Here is a 20,156-nt window from a genome sequence, read left to right as displayed (position 1 = left end):
ACCTCTCAATGGGAGGAAGGTCAAAAAACCTGTGCTGATCTTCAATCTACCACAGTTACTAAGCCATTATGTGTGATTAGGTGCAGAATGGTAGCAAGGGCTGAATTCTCTACCTGGGCACCTAAGTATGGATTTTTTAATTAAGTATAAAAGTTATTAAAATTCTGTAGCTGCAAAACCCAAAGTCCTGACTCTGCTCAGCTGAGCAAATGGGTATTAGCTCCTCCTTCAACAGTATTTGGCATCTCCCCCTCCTCCCCGAGCCCATGCTATGAGGGCCTCTGTCCACACTCACACCAAGCTTGCACAGTTTGCTAAATATCATCCAGATCAGAGTATTAGGAGCCACATGAGCTGCTACGGTTATTTCCTTAGGGGTCATGTAGAAGGAGAGAAGGAAAGGGAAGAGCAGAGCAGTGGGACAGCACCAAGCTCTTCATTTCACTTTTCCCATATGTTGGCATATTGATTTGATCAGCACATTGGCATTTCTAGCATCTTTTGGTATTTTGCTGCTAAATAAATGGTTGAGAACCACAGACTTAAGCAGCAATTTAAGAAAAAAAGTAGTCATTCACCTAAAATTTATGAAGCATCTACCATGTGCTTTTTTTTTTTTTTAACATCTTTATTGGAGTGTAATTGCTTTACAATGGTGTGTTAGTTTCTGCTTTATAACAAAGTGAATCAGCTATACACATACATATGTCCCCATATGTCTTCCCTCTTGCAACTCCCTCCCTCCCACCCTCCCTATCCCGCCCCTCTAGGTGGTCACAAAGCACTGAGCTGATCTCCTTGTGCTATGTGGCTGCTTCTCACTAGCTATCTATTTTACATTTGGTAGAGTATATATGCCCCTGCTACTCTCTCACTTCGTCCCAGCTTCCCCTTCCCCCTCCCCATGTCCTCAAGTCCATTCTCTACGTCTGTGTCTTTATTCCTGTCCTGCGCCTAGGTTCTTCAGAACCATTTTTCTTTTTTTAGATTCCATATATATGGGTTAGCATACGGTATTTATTTTTCTCTTTCTGACTTACTTCACTCTGTATGACAGACTCTAGGTCCATCCACCTCACTAAAAATAACTCAATTTCGTTTCTTTTTATGGCTGAGAAATATTCCACTGTATATATGTGCCACATCTTCTTTATCCATTCATCTGCTGATGGATGCTTAGGTTGCTTCCATGTCCTGGCTATTGTAAATAGAGCTGCAATGAAAATTGTGGTACATGACTCCTCTTGAATTATGGTTTTCTCAGGGTATATGCCCAGTAGTGGGATTGCTGGGTTGTATGGTAGTTCTATTTTTAGTTTTTCAAGGAACCTCCATACTGTTCTCCATAGTGGCTGTATCAATTTACATTCCCACCAACAGTGCAAGAGGGTTCCCTTTTCTCCACACCCTCTCCAGCATTTATTGTTTGTAGATTTTTTGATGAGGGCCATTCCTAATGGTGTGAGGTGATACCTCATTGTAGTTTTGGTTTGCATTTCTCTAATGATTAGTGATGTTGAGCATCCTGTCATGTGTTTGTTGGCAATCTGTATATCTGCTTTGAGAAATGTCTATTTAGGTCTTCTGCCCAGTTTTAGATTGGGTTGTTTGTTGTTTTTTGATTTTGAGCTGCATGAGCTGCTTGTAAATTTTGGAGATTAATCCTTTATCAGTTATTTCATTTGCAAATATTTTCTCCCATTTTGAAGGTTGTCTTTTTGTCTTGTTTATGTTTTCCTTTGCTATGCAAAAGGTTTTAAGTTTCATTAGATCCCATTTGTTTATTTTTGTTTTTATTTCCATTACTCTAGGAGGTGGGTCAAAAAGGATCTTGCTGTGATTTATGTCATAGAGTGTTCTGCCTATGTTTTCCTCTAAGAGGTTTATAGTATCTGGCCTTACATTTAGGTCTTTAATCCATTTTGAGTTTATTTTTGTGTATGGTGTTAGGGGGTGTTCTGATTTCACTGTTTAGAAATTAATTTAGCTGTCCAGTTTTCCCAGCACCACTTATTGAAGAGGCTGTCTTTTCTCCATTGTGCATTCTTGCCTCCTTTATCAAAGATAAGGTGACCATGTGTGCGTGGGTTTATCTCTGGGCTTTCTCTCCTGTTCCATTGATCTATATTTATGTTTTGTGCCAGTACCATATTGTCTTGATTACTGTAGCTTTGTAGTATAGTCTGAAGTCCAGGAGCCTGATTCTTCCAACTCCGTTTGTGTTTCTCAAGATTGCTTTGGCTATTCAGGGTCTTTTGTGTTTCCGTACAAATGCTACCAGAAAACTACTAGAGCTAATCAATGAATTTGGTAAAGTAGCAGGATACAAAAGTAATGCCCAGAAATCTCTTGCATTCCTATACACTAATGATGAAAAATCCGAAAGAGAAATTAAGGAAGCACTCCCATTTACCACTGCAACAAAAAGAATAAAATACCTAGGAATAAACCTACCCAAGGAGATAAAAGATCTGTATACAGAAAAGTATAAGACACTGATGAAAGAAATTAAAGGTGATACAAACAGATGGAGAGATATACCATGTTCTTGGATTGGAAGAATCAACATTGTGAAAATGGCTATACTACCCAAAGCAATCTACCATGTACTTTTAAATCTAAATTAAAAAAAAAAAAAAAAGCAGGCAAGAGCGGTTTAAAAGTAGCATAGTAAATTTTGCTCTTTGGAGTTGGTTTTGGATTGTGTTATTTAACACTCTAAAGTTCCATAAAATTACCTTAAATCCACCACTGCTGGGGGGAGGGAAGGAAGGCAGTGGGCAGGCAAAGGGGCTCCATCATGGCTGATGACCTGGACTCGAAGATATACTTTTAACTTTCACATGTTAAAAATTAGCATAATTTGTATATGTGGGTTCTAAAAAATACAACAAAGTAATGAATATAACATAAAAGAAGCAGTCTCATGGGTATAGAGAACAAACTAGTGGTTACCAGTGGTGCAGCGGGAGAAATGTAGGGGTGAGGGGGTGGGAGGTACAAACTGTTGGGTGTAAGGATGTCTTGTAGAACACGGGGAATACAGCCACTATTTTGTAAAAACTTTAAATGAAAAGTAACCTTTAAAAATTGTATAAAAATTTAAAAAATTTAAAATAACATAATTTGTAAGAGAGTTCCATGATACACTCACACAAATAAAAACTATTTAAAGACTATTACTATAGAAATATGACTTAAACTTCATTACGGAAATACTGTCACATTTAACGGTATCTTTACAGTAAGATTATTTCGAAGTGTGTTCTTTGAAATAAGTTTGGATGGTCCACTTTTTTTAAGCAGTGGTCAACACAACTAAATTCTCAACAACAAAGTGATAATGATAATATCCATCAATATTCACAGTATTTTACAAAGGTCCTTCATATAAATGGCTTTAATGTTTTGATAAAAAATTGATGGATGTTGATATAAAGTTTCAAAAAATATAGGTAATGTGAAGATGAAAGCAAAAACATTCATCAGCATCTTACCTCTGAGAATTACCGTCATCACTATTATCTAATCATCCTTGGTACAGCTGTACAAACATCCTTTGACAGTGAAACAGAGTGGTGTGTCAACAGAAATTTTTTAATAAACACAATTCAGTTTTACTTAAAAGTAACTGAAGAAGGAACGCAAATTTCATTGAATGAACCGCTGATCTTCAGAAAAAATTGTTTTACCACAAGAACAATTATTTTCTATTATTTAATATTTAACACAACCATGGATTCTCAAAGGCTTCTTACCATGTGTTTTAGTACATTTCCCTTGTAAGTATTTTTAACACTGTGGGAAGATATCTTAGATTTTGTTAACCACAGGGTAGGTTGTAAAGATGGAAACCACACTAAACCCCCTTTTTTCATTTTCCTTCCTGCCCAGTGCCACCTTCTGGTCCCCAAAACTTACAGGTTTCAGAAGAATGGTATAACAGATTGCGCATTACATGGGATCCCCCATCTTCCCCTGTAAAGGGCTATAGGATTGTCTACAAACCTGTCAGTGGTAAGTCATGCTTTTTAGAAAAAATATTGTCTTTCAAGATAGGTTATTTTTGTTTTTACTTTCTATGTTTGGTTTCATCTTTGGCTTTAAGAAATGGGAAGAGTCTCTTACCATTTTGGAAAAAAAAAAGGCTTTGAACTTATGACCTTACGTAAAAATAACTGATACGCTAACGAGCAGAATATATACTTAGTTTACACCTGACCTAGACACACCCCAGACAAGGAGCTACCTAAGCAGACCTTGACTCCATAGCAGTAGGAAGCTTCTAGGGCTCGATGAGTATTTGGAATCTGTAATCTCTAATTCCTCTTCTACCTCTTCTTGAATTAGTTGGAAAAACTCCATTTACCAACTTCTCAGTCTCCTTATTTTGGAAACTACGTTAAGGTATAAAATTCATCAGAGCCCTAAGATTGTGGTAGTAAAAGGCTTTCTCATAAACCTCTCAGCCACCTTGATCACCTCTGTCCTTACTTCCCACATCATTATTTCCTGAAGGCAGGAGAATGACCCAGATGGGGGAGATTGTACCCTTGGTCCATCTGCCCGTGGAGACCATGTGCAACTTCACCTGTTACAGTATCATCTCCTGACACTGAGTACTTTCATGAAGTTTAAACAGGAGGCTAAAAATAGATATTATAAGAGTCTTCTCAGTTTTCTGGACCTGGGCCTTCAGTACTCCAATTGTTCAGCAGGAAAGGGTTCTCCTATTATTTCTCTTGATTTGGCAGGAAAATTTAAAAATCATCCTCTGGGTCATTAAAAAGCTCTTTCTCCCCTCAAAAACTCTGTGAGTCTCAATCTGTCATCTGAGATGTAGCTCTTGCCTCTAAAACACCTTCCAGACTTTTCTATTGTGTCCCATTATCTAGGTCCATACAGTTAAAATACTCCACCTCCAATTTCTCCAGACAAACATATCTATGAACCATAAAAATGAAAGAGCAAGAATATACCATGAATGCACTAGCTTGCTCAAGACTGATGCCTTGGGATCCAACACCAACTTTTTTGTTTCTTTTCTTTAGGCCTGAGGCACGTGTTCATTTGCAAAACAGCCCTGCTGAATTTATTCTTTGGACCATTCTATAAATACTTACCAGGTTTTCTGAGGGAAAATAGCTTTGTTTTAGGCCAGTGGTTCTTAACTGGTACAGTTTTGCTGCCCAACAGAGAGATTTTGGTTGTCTACGTTCTGTCCCAACTTGGGGTGTAGGGAGTTGCTATTGGCCTCTAGCAGGTACAGTTAATCATCTTACAAGTCATTGTAGGCAACTTGCTCCCCCATAGCTCCAGAATAAAAAATTATCTAGCCCAAAACGTCAACAGTGCTGAGGTTGAAAAATCCGGTTCTAGGTCAAGTGGAAGAACGGTATGATGTCATTTGCATTGAGAGTTGGGGGTGTGGGAAAATCTCTACTGAGATAACACATACATACAGAAAAATATAAATATATTGTTGGAAGGAGGGGGTTCTGGAGTGAAGTGATAAGTATTTTAGGACCTTATTAAGTCAAAGCGCTCAAAGAATGAGCACATAGGGGAAGAGGCAGGAGGTAAATACACTTGTATAGGACATAGCATGGAGTGTTTTTAATGATCAGAGATTCCGCTGGGTTGAAACAGAGATGAAAATGTAGAAGCCCAAAGAAGCCAGATAGTCAAGGGCCTTGGAGTACAAGTGTCATCTGTCTGGTCTTAAAAAGCATAAGAGGAGTGGATAAAGCCCATAATGGTAACATATATGCTGGTCCCCCATGTGGCAAGGTATGGCATAGTGTCCATGATAAAATTTGCTGCTAAGGCCACTTGCATGCTGTCCGGGGACAAAGCTAGGCGCCTGAGGTGGGGTAACTGAAAATGACTTCTGTTTAGCACATGCCCCAAAGCCTATGACAACATAGGAGCTCCACTGTGAAGGCCTCGCACTATGGTGGGTGGTGGATTGTGGGGTGGGCCAGCTTCTTCAAGTACTAGGGGAAGAACTAGTTGCCTAAAAAGAGCCTTAGGCTGGGAGTCAGGTATGTAAGTCTTGGAGCTAAATGGGGCTAGATTCAAACCCCAGCTCTGCTGTTTGCCTTTGGGACAATCTGAAACACAGTGGAATAAGTACTGTTACTTCAGGAGTGTTTTCATTTTTCCACATTCTGTTATAACTGAAATACACTCTTTCTTCTTAGTTGCTGGCCCAACGCTGGAAACATTCGTAGGGGCTAACATTAACACCATCCTTATTACAAACCTCCTCAGTGGAATGGACTACAACGTGAAAATATTTGCTTCCCAGGCCTCAGGTTTCAGCGACGCTCTAACAGGCGTGGTGAAAACACGTAAGACTGATGTCCTGTCACTTCAGCCCCTGCATGTGGTTTTGCTGCTTTGTTTTCCCTATAACTCAACCCCTGCTTCAACTTGGCGGTTGGTTTTTCTTTTCCTCAGCCTTGCCCTTTCTGGATGGTGTTTCGTGGAAAGAAAGGTGTGCTCCTTACTCAGGGCTATAGTTCAGAGTCCTAGTTGGCAGACGGAATGTCAGAACCTGGCATGCCAATATATTTGATGGTGGTGGATGGAATTTCCTTCTGGGAAGTCTTTGCTGGTATTTTTCAAATTAGGTGAAATTTTCCAACCAACCTGTATAGCCTGATGCGGCCAAAAGCTATCAAAGTTGAGCCGGGGGAAATTTGCCTTTTCTCAAAGCCTTTGCCCCTCCTCTCTCTCGCGCTCTCTCTCTCTCTCTCTCTCTCTCTCTCACTCTCACTATCTCGTGTGCGCACACACACACACACACACACACACACACACACCCCATCCATAAAAGATACTTGCACCACTCAAAAGACTTCCTTCTCTATCTTTTAAGGGTTTACATGCTGTCTGCTCACCATCTGGGACTTCTCCTTGGCATGCACCGCTCGCAGACACCCATGGTATAATACAGTGTTTTCCAACTCCAGCACATATGTTGCATATTCCTGACGTTTGTTATGCTTCCACACCATCTGTTTAATATATTTCTTTAAATGGACTTACAGTTTCTGTTTTTTTTTTTTTTTTACTTAAATGCTTTTAAAACCCACAAATTACTCTAAACAGAAAACCAGTATTTTCAATACACGTTAAAGGTTAATACATAAATGACCAAAATAAAAATGGTTTGGCTGTGTGATCACTGAAATTATCCTGAGTGCTATCAACAGCACATGCCCCATACTCGAGAATGATCATCATGGTATAATCAGAAGTATAAACCTTAAATCTTCTACTTATTAGCTAAGGCCTTGAGCAAATTACTTAACTTCTCTGATCCTAAATTTTCTCAACTCCGAGATGAAGATAATCATAACTGTTTACAGGCTGCTTGGCAGGATTAAAGAGATAATGTATAAAAAGTGTCTACCATATGGCAAGCACTCAATGAATAGCCACTATTATTATTGTAATAATTGTGCTTTATGCATTTGGGCCATATCTCACTCTGACTGCTAATCAAAAAATTAATCCGATAAAAGGAATTTGTAAGGATGAGGCATATATTAGACCAAACCCCAAGCCACCTATATCTGGCAACTATGTTTTATATAGGGCCTATCCTTTCATTAGAGAAAGCTTCCTGAATTCTCTTTTATGGCATATCTTTAGATTTTAAAGGCTAGATATGGAATCAATTTAATCTCAGAAGAAATAGTCTCTGTCTTCAACAGACCTAGGAAGGCTTTGGCCTGTGGTTCTGATCTCGTACTTGGCTGTTGAAATGATACTGTTTTAGGTACTACTGTAAACTGCAAGTAATTTCCCTGTGTTGTGCCATTATAGCAACCCCTCAGTCCCTCCTTAGGAATAGCTTGGAGTCCCCTGTGCATTTCCCTACCCTTTCTTACCTCTCTCCTCCAGTTTATCTTCATTTTCCTCTCCAGATTACCCTTTCTGTTCGTGCCATGTTTTATGTCCACGATTTTCTATTGGTCTTTCTTCTCCTTACTCTTTCTTGTCTCTTTTTATCCTCCTTTCTCTGCTCCCCTCTTTCTTCTGTTTCATCCCTCTTCTCCCCTTTAATAAATGTGGTGATTATTCCAAATATATTTTAAAAGACTGAGGGTATTGAACTGTTTTATAGTCTACCCTTAAAGTAAAAATTAGATTGGCTTATTATTTGTTTTCTCTCTTTCTCCCAAGCAAGATAAAACCCCATACAATGGCAAATAAATTAATTCAAGGTGTTTTTAAAATTTAGTGTGGTTATATAAATCGTTATTGATTTCCTTTTTTGTTGGGGGGAGAGGGTTGTTTAATTGGCCTTAGGGAAGAAGGTTTTCCCTTGCTGACCTAACAGAAAGGAATAATGTCAAGATGAAAACTGTGATTAGTCTAGATTGTCTCTACTGTCTTGAAAAGTAATTATAAGCTATTTTTAAACTTTATGAAGTAGCTAAAAGAGAGGGGAAGTATGAGGAAATGATGTGGATGAAGTCAGAGGTCATTAGAGAAAGAAAACATTCTTAATTTTCTGCTCTTTCTGCTTGGATCTAAGTGATAAACACTGAATGTTTAGTCCTCTATTGTATTGGAGAAACAATATTTTTACTGCTTCCCCAAATAAACTCCCTGTGAATCATTTTTGAATATCACAGCATTTGCTCTAAGAGTATAAGAATCTGTGTATTTCTTTTGATTATTTTTTATCTGTGTAAAATCTTTCCTTTTTAAATATTCAAATACGTATCCATTCTCATTCAATCATGTTTTGAAGACCAGTCGGTGTGAACTGCTTCTGTCTGAATAAGACTTCCCCTTTGTCTGCTTTGCTCTTCCCTTTCATTTAAACCATGACTATCTTTCAGTGGTTGATGAGTGCATATCGTATTAAACGTTTTTATTATCAAAGTATTACATATTAATTGTGGAATATTTTAAAAGCACACATAAATAAAGAGGAACGATTTAAAATCACCCATAAGTTTACTACCCTTGCTTCTGGTCTTTTCCAGAATTTTTTTTTTTTTTTTTTTTGCGGTACGCGGGCCTCACTGTTGTGGCCTCTCCCGTTGCGGAGCACAGGCTCCGGACGCGCAGACTCAGCGGCCATGGCTCACGGGCCCAGCCGCTCTGCGGCATGTGGGATCTTCCTGGACCGGGGCACGAACCCGTGTCCCCTGCATCGGCAGGCGGACTCTCAACCACCGCACCACCAGGGAAGCCCGCAACTGCTTTTTTAAGTTATAAAATAGTTAATCTTTTGTGCACTAATTTATTGTGACTTTACGAATTTCCCACCACTGGCTATGGAAATTTGAATTCGAATTTTACCATGTTAATTCAGACTTGGGGACATTTGTGGCATTGTCTGCAATATGACATAGTTATGTTTCTATTTCACTACAGTGTTTTTGGGTGTGACCAATCTTCAGGCAGACCAGATCCAAACAACCAGCTTGTGTGCTCGCTGGCAGGTGCAACGTCATGCCACTGCCTACAGGATAGTTATCGAATCCCGCCAGGGTAAGTGCAATCCATCACATATGTTTTTGTCAATACTCATGTACTCTGTGCCAATCACTGTGGACAACACACAAGGAACATTAGACAAAAGCATTCTTCTTGAGGAGGCAATATTATGTTATGGATCGTGCAGGGTTTGGAATCAGGACGGCTGGTTAAGCCAATTTTTTAACCTCTCCAAACCTCCATTTTCCCATCTGTAGTTAATGGGTAGAACCGTAGTGCTGATCTTGTGGCATTCTGCTAGGATTAAGCTGAGAGAATCCGTGTAAAACATTTGCAACAGTGCTTTGCACATATTAAGCACCCAGGAAATGTAAGCTGCTATTGGTGATAGGAGCTGAATAGGCAGGACTGGTAACATATGTTAAAATTATATGGTGCTGTTATGTTGGTCTTTACTCCATGGGGATCTAGGTTTGACTCTAATGTTTTTCTCAGTGATTTTTTTTTTTTTTTTTTTTACTTTTGGGGATAATTGATGAGCAGCAAACCCTCATTCAGGAGATGATATGAGGTATCTATGCTATCATGGACAGGTTCTTCAGCATCACAGCTCTCAAGTACATCTACAATTTGGGACTTGGCTTCAAAGTTGAAACACTGAAAATGTCTGCTTATTTTCACTAAAAGTATCAAGAAGAATGACAAAAGACTGATTCCCCAAAAATGAGTTTCTAGGGACCATCAATCCTCTTTTCACATTATCAGCATGAGTAATATTCAGAAGATGAGACCCAATAATGAAAATTACTTTAATCAGATTTGTATTATCAGTAGAAGAGATGCGTCTTGTTATTTTGGGGGAGGACATAGACACTAGAGAATCCCAGTTGATTTTTTTTAATCTTTCAAACTTGCTAATAGGATCGTTAAATTTTTTTTCTTTCTGGGTAAATGATCATGGTTTCCCCATTTGCAAAAGCAGAAAGAGCTCATTTTTCGGGTCTGGATAGGACTGAGTTTAGTTTGTAGCCCACATCCCTGGCTATAACTACATTCAACATGCAGAAATCCCACTTTTGATCCAATCCAGAAAGTGGAAAGCACAGTTTAGTAGAGGGCTGAGAGTGTTTGGAAATATGCTGAAAATACGAGAATAGGAGATGAGAACACGAGAAGAGATTCCTGCCAACACCAACCAAGGCATTGTCTCCGCAGGCGTGCTTAAGCTATTAATTCCTTGATTCCCTGCATGTGATCCCGTAAGGGTCTCTTTAGCCAGACACTGGCTAAGCTTATGGGAGTGGCTTTAATCTGGAATAAACATTGAATAAGGGAAAGTCAGGACAAATCATATGGGTTTTATGGTGGTTTTATGTGATTTATGGGATGCTTAAGCAGAATTAGATGAAAGATATGCAAGTGTTTGAGAAACAACTATAAATCTTGAGGAGTTATGTTTCATTTATCTTTTTAAGACTAGCTAAGTCGCACTTTAATATAGAACGGTTGACATTTATCACATTTTGGTGGTATTTGTTAAGCTTTAACAAAATAGTAGCTATAAAAATCACACTTCCAAACTACTCCAGAATATTTTTATCTTTTATATCATTTAAGAAGTTGGCATTGAGACATAGGTTCCTGTAGATATTCACTGGCTTTCGTTAAAAATTATAATTATATAGATTGACATAAATATATCAAAACTGTCTATCATGGGATTAGTGAAATCCATCAGTTTATTTATTTTTTTTAATGATTTTACTTTAGCATATTTGAAAAATGGCACTGGGATTCTTATCAGAGGATGTGATTGATGGGTCTGATAACATTGATCTGGTAATTTAAAACCTCAGTATGCTCTTTCTGATGCCAAGATTTTTACTAGCAAAAAATGCAAGTCCCTATTTCCTTCTTCCAGTTAAGTTAATTTGTACTCTCCCAGGATTGTCTTCAGGCTGCCAAAAACCTCTTTGACTGAGCCTCAACAGTCTCAGTTCAATAGGAATGAACAAAAGTGTTGCTCAATTTATTTTTCATCAGCACTTATAGCTGAGAGATTTATAAGCCCAGTTAGCCTACATCTTATTCACTCAGGTGTCCAACTGAATATTATTAACCAACTAGACAGCAACAGATTCTAATTGATGTTTGGGGTGGGGAGTTAATGTGGGGAGAGCAGTAGGGAATATGTTTAGATATTTTAACTTACACAATTTAGGTCAGGGAATAGTCTTTCCACATTGGAGTGGGGAAGAATTAGATTGAGTTTCTTTATCTCACAGAGAAATGTGATCATTATCCTGATCACTGCCTTCGAAGGACTTGTGATCAGATGCCCCTTCTTCCATGGGCACATGAGTCCCAGGGCTCCCGCTGTTTTAAAAATGTAATATCTCCCACTGGCTACATATGCTACCTCTGCAGAAATTTTAGCCCTTCCCCCTCAATCAGAGGAGAAACTAGAGAGAAATGGGACCGAATTCCTCCATGCGATGGAGTAAAGCCTCATCCCAGGCTGGCTTATTTATGAATGTCTCTGCCAAACTGCTACTGTTTGACAGGTAGTTTTCTCAGTGTGTGTGTGTGTGTGTGTGTGTGTGTGTGTGTGTGTGTGTGTATTTCCCATGGTCTGGTCAGTGCACTTTTATCCTGAGATGAAGTCGGTGGGTTTGCGTCTGCTCTGACCACAGCTGCTGGTCAACTTTCTTCTCTGGGCTTCAGTTTCTCCTAAATGACTTCTTTTGAGGCTTTCACCTGAGGTAATACCTATAAATTTCCAAGGTTTTGTGAATAAAGCAGCAAGGCTGTATCATTCAGGTTTGCTTGTTTTGTTTGGGAATGGTAGAAACACGAATAAAAGGGACTTAAGCGAAAGGGTCAATTTCTTGGCTAACATACTGAGAAGTTCAACAGTATCTGGCTTTAGGCATGTCTAAATCTAGGTGTTCAAACAATTTCATCGAGATGAAGCCTTGCTCCATGCTTCTGCTCTGCTCTCCTCTGCCTTCGTTCTCAGCCAGATTGTGAGTTGGCCCCAGTCTAATCCAAATTACATACTCCTAGCTTCCAGCTTAATAGTTTTACTGAAAAGAGAACTCTTTCTCAATTATTCCTACAAAAGTCCAGGAACTGAGTTGTATTGGCCTGGTTTGGTGTCACATGCTCCTAAATCTGTCATTGAGTTCAAGGGCATGAAATAAAATTATGGGTGAAACCTGGTTACTTCCCAGCCCTGTGTCTGGAGGCGGGGGGCGGTGGGCGTTCTTATTCAGTCCTTTCCAAATCAAAAAGACTCAGAGCGGGGAAGAATAGATTCAAAGAAAGAAAGATTAGATGCAAGACAGGCAGAAACAACAGCTGTCCTCTACCCATGTAAATATTTTGACTTTTTTTTTTTTTTTTTTTTTCCTGCGGTACGCGGGCCTCATTGCTATGGCCTCTCCCGTTGCGGAGCACAGGCTCCAGATGCACAGGCCCAGCGGCCATGGCTCACCGGCCCAGCCGCTCCGCGGCATGTGGGATCTTCCCGCACCGGGGCACGAACCCGTGTCCCCTGCATCGGCAGGCGGACTCTCAACCACTGCGCCACCAGGGAAGCCCTTGACATTTTTTAATTGCCAATAAGGAGAAAAAGAAAGATTACCAGAAGAATCAAGTCCTCTCAAGAGAGACTGAATTCAGATCTGCTTTTGAGTCAGTCATCCACTTTCCAAATTAAATTGTAAGCTTTTGGTTAATCGTAGGACAGACCAAAGTCAGAGACTTTGGGGTGGTTTTGAATAACTCAGAACCCCATGAGAACCTCCGTTAGTTCTGCAGATGCTCAAGAGTTCTGTCTCTCTGTCCAGCTGTTTCTGAGTTGACGTGACACCCGAGGTTGGATGTAGTGTTTCCCTTCAAGTTCATGTATTTATACACCACATGGACCACGATACTGTATTCCCTCCCTAATCGCATTAACTTGGTGACTTTCTTTTTAGCCTGATTTTTTAAAGTTTCAAAGAATGCTCAACTTCTCTTCTATCTTTAGGTACCAAAATGCCAATTTTGCTGTGTCATCTATTAACAAGAATAGAGAATTGCAGCATAGTGGAGAGCCTACCTTATCAGGGACCAGATCCCCCTCAAAATGATCATATGAAACAAAAATCTATTCTCAAGATTAAACTTTTTTTGAAGCAGTGATATTATGCTTGGGGGTCAGAGTATTTGAAAGACCTGGAGAGTGGAAGCATATATCATCAAATTCCAGCTGACTATCCTGGATCCTGGATATTACTTGCTTGTGGCTCTCAGTAACCACTCATAGGACATTTTGGTATCATGTTGGTATCGTGATGATCACTATGACAGTAACTCAGAGAATGTATTTAGCCTTGCTTCATCAGAATGAATGCACAATGACAGATTTTTCCCCCCCTTCCAGAAAAATAAATTTAACTCCTGGCTTTTGGCACAAGGTTTTGAGGAAATCAATCATCATTTGATCACGTTAAATGTTTTTCTTTAAGGCAAAGCCATTAGACCTGAATCACACATGCCAAAAGCAACATGGATACATCCCCATTCATGTAACCCTTCTTCGTTAGCACTGGGATCAAACTGATACTGTTTCCCATTAATTTTCCTGTATCTGTTCCAGTTTTCCAATGATTTGTAGATTTTTTGTTTTGTAGTAGGAGTGAAGCCCATTTATATTCTATTGTCAAGGGTCTGTGACATGGGTATTCATGAGAAATAGAGGAAATGACAGAAAAGTGCATTTCTAGGATTGATTCCTGGAGAGTCCTGGAAGCTTTTGTGGGGATAGATAAAGATGATCCATGCATGGATTTGGGAAATGTTTGTATTACAGGTGGCTCACAGAAGCTTGCAGGAGGCTCCAAAGAGTGGTTAATGGTCAGAAAGAAGCATTATGGGGGTTTAAGCTATTATGGGGTTCTGAGCCTGGGAACCCCAGACTGAACTTGGACATCAGCAAAGCAGAGGGCAGGGTTTACTAATATTTTCTTACTATTAAATTCCTTTCACAGCAATACATAATCTCACAAACACCTCAACAATTTTTTTATTTCATTATTTTGAATAATATATGACACAGAAAATATTGAGGTAGACCTTAAGTCATTCCACACAAATATATTACTAGAGGTTATATTATGTTCACTTCTGAAACTCTTTAATATTCACAATTATAAAAATAAATTTCAAATTGCTTTTGACAAGTGGCCTTAATTTAATTATATTAAAAACAATCAGGATTTGTCCATAGACAAAATTTTAAATGACATATATCATGTTTGTTCTGACATGTATGTTATAATAAATATATTTTTGTTCATATATGTATTTAAGATATGGATTGAAATTTACTAGGTATTATACTTTCAAAATAGACCAAAATCACTTTTTAACATTTTCACGTTTTATGCTTAAAAAAGCAATTTTTTTTTGCTCTTTTTTAAAATTTATTTATTTTTTATTGAGGTATAATTGATTTACACTGTTGTGTTAGTTTCAGGAGGTGTACAGCAAAGTGATTCATTTATATATATGTGTGTATACATATATACATATGTATACACACATATATACATATGTTTATATGTTCTTTTTCAGATTCTTTTCCCATATAGGTTATTATAAAATATTGAATATAGTTCCCTGCAACTGGTATTTTTTAATATTTTCTATATTTTGTTCATATTTAATAAACTATAACATTTTGCAGGAGTTCTCAGAAATATGTGTAATATTTAATCAATGTAGTTTTTAAACACTGGTTTTTAAATTCCTAGAAATAAAACTATATAAGGCTTTGACTAGGATGCAATTTGTGGATCAGATGAAAATCAATCTAGAGGGAAATTTGCATGGTAGTTTTTTTCATGGTAGCAGGGATTCTTCTTCTTAACCAGTTATCCATGGTTTATTTATAAAAAATAAATAATGGTTAAAAAATAAATAAATAAACACTCTATGCCTACGAGAAATACCAACTTTAAATTCTTCAGTAATGGAAGCCACCAAGGTAGGCAGCTATGTCCAATGGAGCTATAAAGCACTGAGCCACGCGGACTCATGTGATCTCCCTACTATCATGCTTACTAATTTCACATGCACTCAGCAGCTCTCCAACTCTTTCATTCTGAAAAAAATTGTATATTTAACTTATATTATTTTATGATATATTAATGGAAATTAAAGCAACATCCTCTGAGACTGGGCTTCAAGTTCTGAATTTACATTTCACTCCTGCTACTTAGTGTATGGACTTGGGTAAACTACTAACTTTCCTAGCCTTCAGTTTCTTGTCTTTAAATTGGGGATAATTATAAATATTATAAGGATCCAATGAATTAATACACATAAAATCCTAAGAATAGTGCCTGGTACGTGGTACGTACTCACTAAATGTTGGCCATTACTACCTTTGCTCTTATTTTTATCATTAAATACGAAGCACTGAACCAGGTACCATAGTAAGCTCTCAGGAAGTGACTAATGTAATTAATCCAACTTCTCCCAGTCTCCAAACCTGAGGGCAAGCACTAATTCTTCTAAGAAGGCAAAGAAATTTTGCTGTGGATATGGGAATGAAGAAATTAGCCAACAGTTAATCAGGCCTCCTAAATTCTTTGTCATGCCTCTGCCATGGTAGAGCCAGGACAGAGAAGGTGGCAGTGGAAATGGCTGTGTGTGGCATGTCTCCTTGGTAGAACAAAAAGTATATCGGAACCAGGAGTTGGGAGACCAAGATGTATGGGATGATTTATGGTCATAAGCCACTTAAGCACCATGTCCTGTTTCCTCAATTATGATTTTAAAAGAATAAAAAAGGATCTTTAAAGTGAATCCAAGGAATTTGGAGAGCCTCCTCCTAGCTTCCTAGCAGTCTCCTTTGCTATCGAAAGAAATCCTGAGTGTCAGTGAAAAATCAAGACTGAGAGGTATGAATTGGACAGTCCGGGGACACCCTGGCTGTCCCAGTGCTGTTCCAAGCTCTTGCCTGCATTTGTGGCAACTATGCAAACCACCTGGACCCATAGATGAAGCTTCTGAGACCCTGGAAGCCCACTTCTTAGCCCACAGGCATGAGACCTGCTTAGCACCCTACAATTTCTAACTCCATACTTGTATCTTTAGGCCATTGGCAAGAAGGGCATCCTAGTGTATGGTAATAAGTTGTATGGGGCCAAAAGGATGTATCTTTTTATGTCAAGTTTTGATTGTTCGACTGTGTTCTGAAGAATCATATTGAATAAAAGGGAATTCTAATTTTTAGAATTATATAAATATATGTATATATAAATATACTCCCTTGACACCTGTTCAAAAGGTCAATTAAGATGTGAACATATAATTATAAACATGAACAGTTCTCCATTTGTTAAAGGATTGACCTCAGCAGCCTTTTACTAGTCAGTCTCATTTCTGAACATATAAAATGTGATTTTCAATTATGTAAAAAAAACAGTGGAAATGTTAACTCTTTAAAAAAAAATACAACCCCTCAAACAAGTTTAATTCATTCTGGAGTTATCTGAATAGGCCATGCATATTAAGCATTTTAGAAGCAAATCATCTACTGATGGCTGTTTTTAAAAGTTCATGTATGTATGTTTTGTTCATGTATGTTTTGTTTTGTTTTTATTATAGATACACAAAAGCAAGAATCCACTCTGGGTGGAGGGACAAACAGACATTGCTTCTATGGACTTCAGCCAGATTCAGAATATAAAATCAGTGTTTACACAAAGCTCCACGAGATTGAGGGACCCAGTGTGAGCATAACGGAAAAAACGCGTAAGTCACTGGTGGCGCAGTGGTTGAGAGTCTGCCTGCCGATGCAGGGGACACGGGTTCGTGCCCTGGTCCGGGAGGATCCCACATGCCGCGGAGCGGCTAGGCCCATGAGCCATGGCAGCTGAGCCTGCGCGTCCGGAGCCTGTGCTCCGCAACGGGGGAGGCCACAGCAGTGGCCCGCGTACCGGGAAAAACAAAAACAAAAACAAAAAAACCCCACGTAAGTCAAGTGTGTTCTCTCCTGATCCCTGTCTTCATGAACAAATGGCATTTTAGGCGTCCTGTTTTGGTTCAAAAATCTTATTCCATTTAGAAAAATATTAGCTATTGCTGTGTGGGAATATCTGTAATACAATTTTGTGTGTCTTATTCAGTCCCAGAATTCCCTGCTTGTGGCCCACTAATGTCATCTGTATGGTTTTTTTCCATCCTCCATATGTTGTCACAGGGACTATAAGGCCATAGGATGGCAAAGTGCTTGAAACAATGACCTATATTGTGATCTATTTCCATTAGGAACATCTGTGGAATGTGGCGTGTGAAATGAAGTGTAAGGACTGGGTCCTGACATTAAAACAATGGCACATTACTACAGCCATGAGGGTGGGAATGGAGCCAAGACGTTCCAACTGGCTGACCCTAGACTTGCCTACTTAAGAGGCTCTCGCTCTTTTTCCAAGCTGGCTGGAAATCTGATGCACTGAAGGGAAAGGCAAACTATAAAATGAAAACAAGGCACTTTTTACATGTTCTAAACAGCAAGGAGGGTATCAACTTCTTGGTATGTCAACTTCTTGGTATCCTTTTAATCAAGGATTCCGGACCTAGAGGCCACAAACATTAAAATGGTTTGAATGGTAGTGAATTCCAGGGGACATATGTGTGTCCCCAACTCAGTATCTTGAACTTAAACTTGAAATCCCCAAAGATTGGTATCGGAATAGGTGGTGGGCGATGGGCTTTCTTGGTAGCTCCTCTATCATGCATTTGATGTTTAGAAAGCTCTACTACCCGTGTATATAGGCCTTTCAGTTGCTCTGAACATGCAGAAAGAAATCATCATCAATATATAATCTTCCAACAGATAAGGTGAAAGTATAGTTAATGGAATCATCTACTTTCCAACACAGAGACTTTATTTCATAACACTGAAATATTCAACAGTTTACAGGACACATGTATTTTTGAGGTATAATTTACATTCCATAAAATTTACCCATTTTAATCATACAATTCAATGATCTTTGGTACATGTAAAAGGTTGTGCAGCCATCACTACAATCCAATGTTAGGACATTCCCATCAATCCAGAGAGCTTTCAAGCTCATCCCCAGTGAGTCTTCTTTCCTACTGTCTGCCCCAGGCAGTCTACTTTGTTTTCTTGTACATTTCTAGACATTTCATATAAATGGAAATATGTAATATGTAGTCTTTTGCATCTGACGTCTTTCACTTAGCATATGTTTTTGAGGTTTATCCACACTGGAGAATATATCAGTTGTTTGTTGCTTTTGATTGCTCATTAGAATTTGTTTTATGGATAGAGGATTATATAATTTCAAAATTATTAGAGGCCTGGTAGTGCATGAGATTTAGAGTCAAATAGGCTTGGTTGGGGTCCTTTTTAGCATTGTGGCCTTGGGCAGTTTAACATCTCTGAGCTGCTTTTTGCTTACCAATAAAATTAAATACCTACTCTCTTACCTCCTTTGGTGGTGGTAAAGATCCAATGAAAAGAGCCTGCTGAGGAACTTCTCAACCTGTATCTTATTGAACAAGTACTTTTGTTATCACCGTTGCTGTCTTCCTGGAAGTCACAACCTGATGGCCATGGGGTTAGATCTCACTGTCAGCTATGTTTTTCTCTGGGCTATTTTTTTTTTTTTTTAAGTTTTAAAGTATTCTTGAAAATTCAAAAGATCTGACAACACAGGGCACACAAATCCTCATGGTGCTAAATCTACAGAAACTCAGTAACTGCTGTCTCTTTTAGACAGTGTTATGTGCTCTTAAGTTTGTTATTCCTTAATGTTTAGGCTATGTTCTTTGCTCCCATTCATTACTTGCCTGACCTCTAAAACTATTTCAGTTTGGGGACTCTGGTCTCCTTCAAATTCCTCTAACCTTAACCTCACAACTGTTAACTACCAGTCCAGGGTCATTTTGGAAAGCTCTGTTTGGTGTAAATGTTTTCCTTCTGTTGGGGACATGTGTCATCTTATAGCTTCTACCCACTGGCTCTAGTTCAACCTTCTGAAGCAAATGCAGATTGAGACTGTTCCCTCTTCTATGTGACAGCTTCTCACAGACTTGAACACAGGGACCATCTGTGTGCCACACAGAGAATATAAACACATGTTCCTAGTTCACTGTGGTTCTTCTTACCCAAGAGACTCTTAGGCCAGATGTTCTGACCAAACATGTTGATCTGGCTTCCAGAGCCACTCACTGATTTTGTTCTTGATTTATTGACTAAAGTTAGGATATGCCTCAGTTTTTCACATTAAAGAAAATGCACCATTGTAAAGATGACCCACTGCTTCCACAAATTTTAAGATAAATACATCTGGCTCTAGAAGGATTTTATGGTGCTTTCAAAAAAGTTTTGCAGTCCTAGTTTTAATATTAAAATGTCTCAAATGTTTTTACTTTTGAAACTTTTTAGTTTCCAAAAAATTGCCTTTAAAAGAAAAAAGTGATATTCTATATCTGTAATAATGCAACAGAAGGTATATATTGTGTTGTCTCCTTCCCTCTTTCCTCATTCTTTCTTCCCAGAAATACCCATTTGTACGAGCTTGGTCTCCTTCAAGAAATTCTACCTGTTACCTGTTTTGTGTGTGTGTGTGTGTGTGTGTGTGTGTGTGTGTGTGTGTGTGTGT

At 38.7% G+C, this 20,156-nt stretch overlaps 1 protein-coding gene across 6 annotated transcripts in view; it reads left to right on the top strand.

The window, feature by feature from the left end:
• The window catches only part of COL14A1 (collagen type XIV alpha 1 chain), a 271,596-nt gene that overhangs the window by 138,660 nt on the left and 112,780 nt on the right, over nucleotides 1–20,156 (top strand). For all 6 annotated transcript variants that reach the window (XM_029222937.1, XM_029222936.1, XM_029222935.1 and 3 more), the window contains 4 exons: nucleotides 3,895–4,017; nucleotides 6,204–6,353; nucleotides 9,403–9,519; nucleotides 17,128–17,274. In XM_029222937.1, the coding sequence (XP_029078770.1) occupies nucleotides 3,895–4,017; nucleotides 6,204–6,353; nucleotides 9,403–9,519; nucleotides 17,128–17,274 (537 nt within the window). The remainder of the gene's footprint in view (nucleotides 1–3,894; nucleotides 4,018–6,203; nucleotides 6,354–9,402; nucleotides 9,520–17,127; nucleotides 17,275–20,156) is intronic.

The sequence above is a fragment of the Monodon monoceros genome, unplaced genomic scaffold (assembly GCF_005190385.1).
Source record: "Monodon monoceros isolate NGI ecotype Baffin Bay Population unplaced genomic scaffold, NGI_Narwhal_1 Super_Scaffold_14, whole genome shotgun sequence".
In the NCBI taxonomy this organism is placed as follows: Eukaryota; Metazoa; Chordata; class Mammalia; order Artiodactyla; family Monodontidae; genus Monodon; species Monodon monoceros.
The sequence above is the reverse complement of the archived record's forward strand: the minus strand, read 5'-3'. Positions and strand labels throughout refer to the sequence as shown.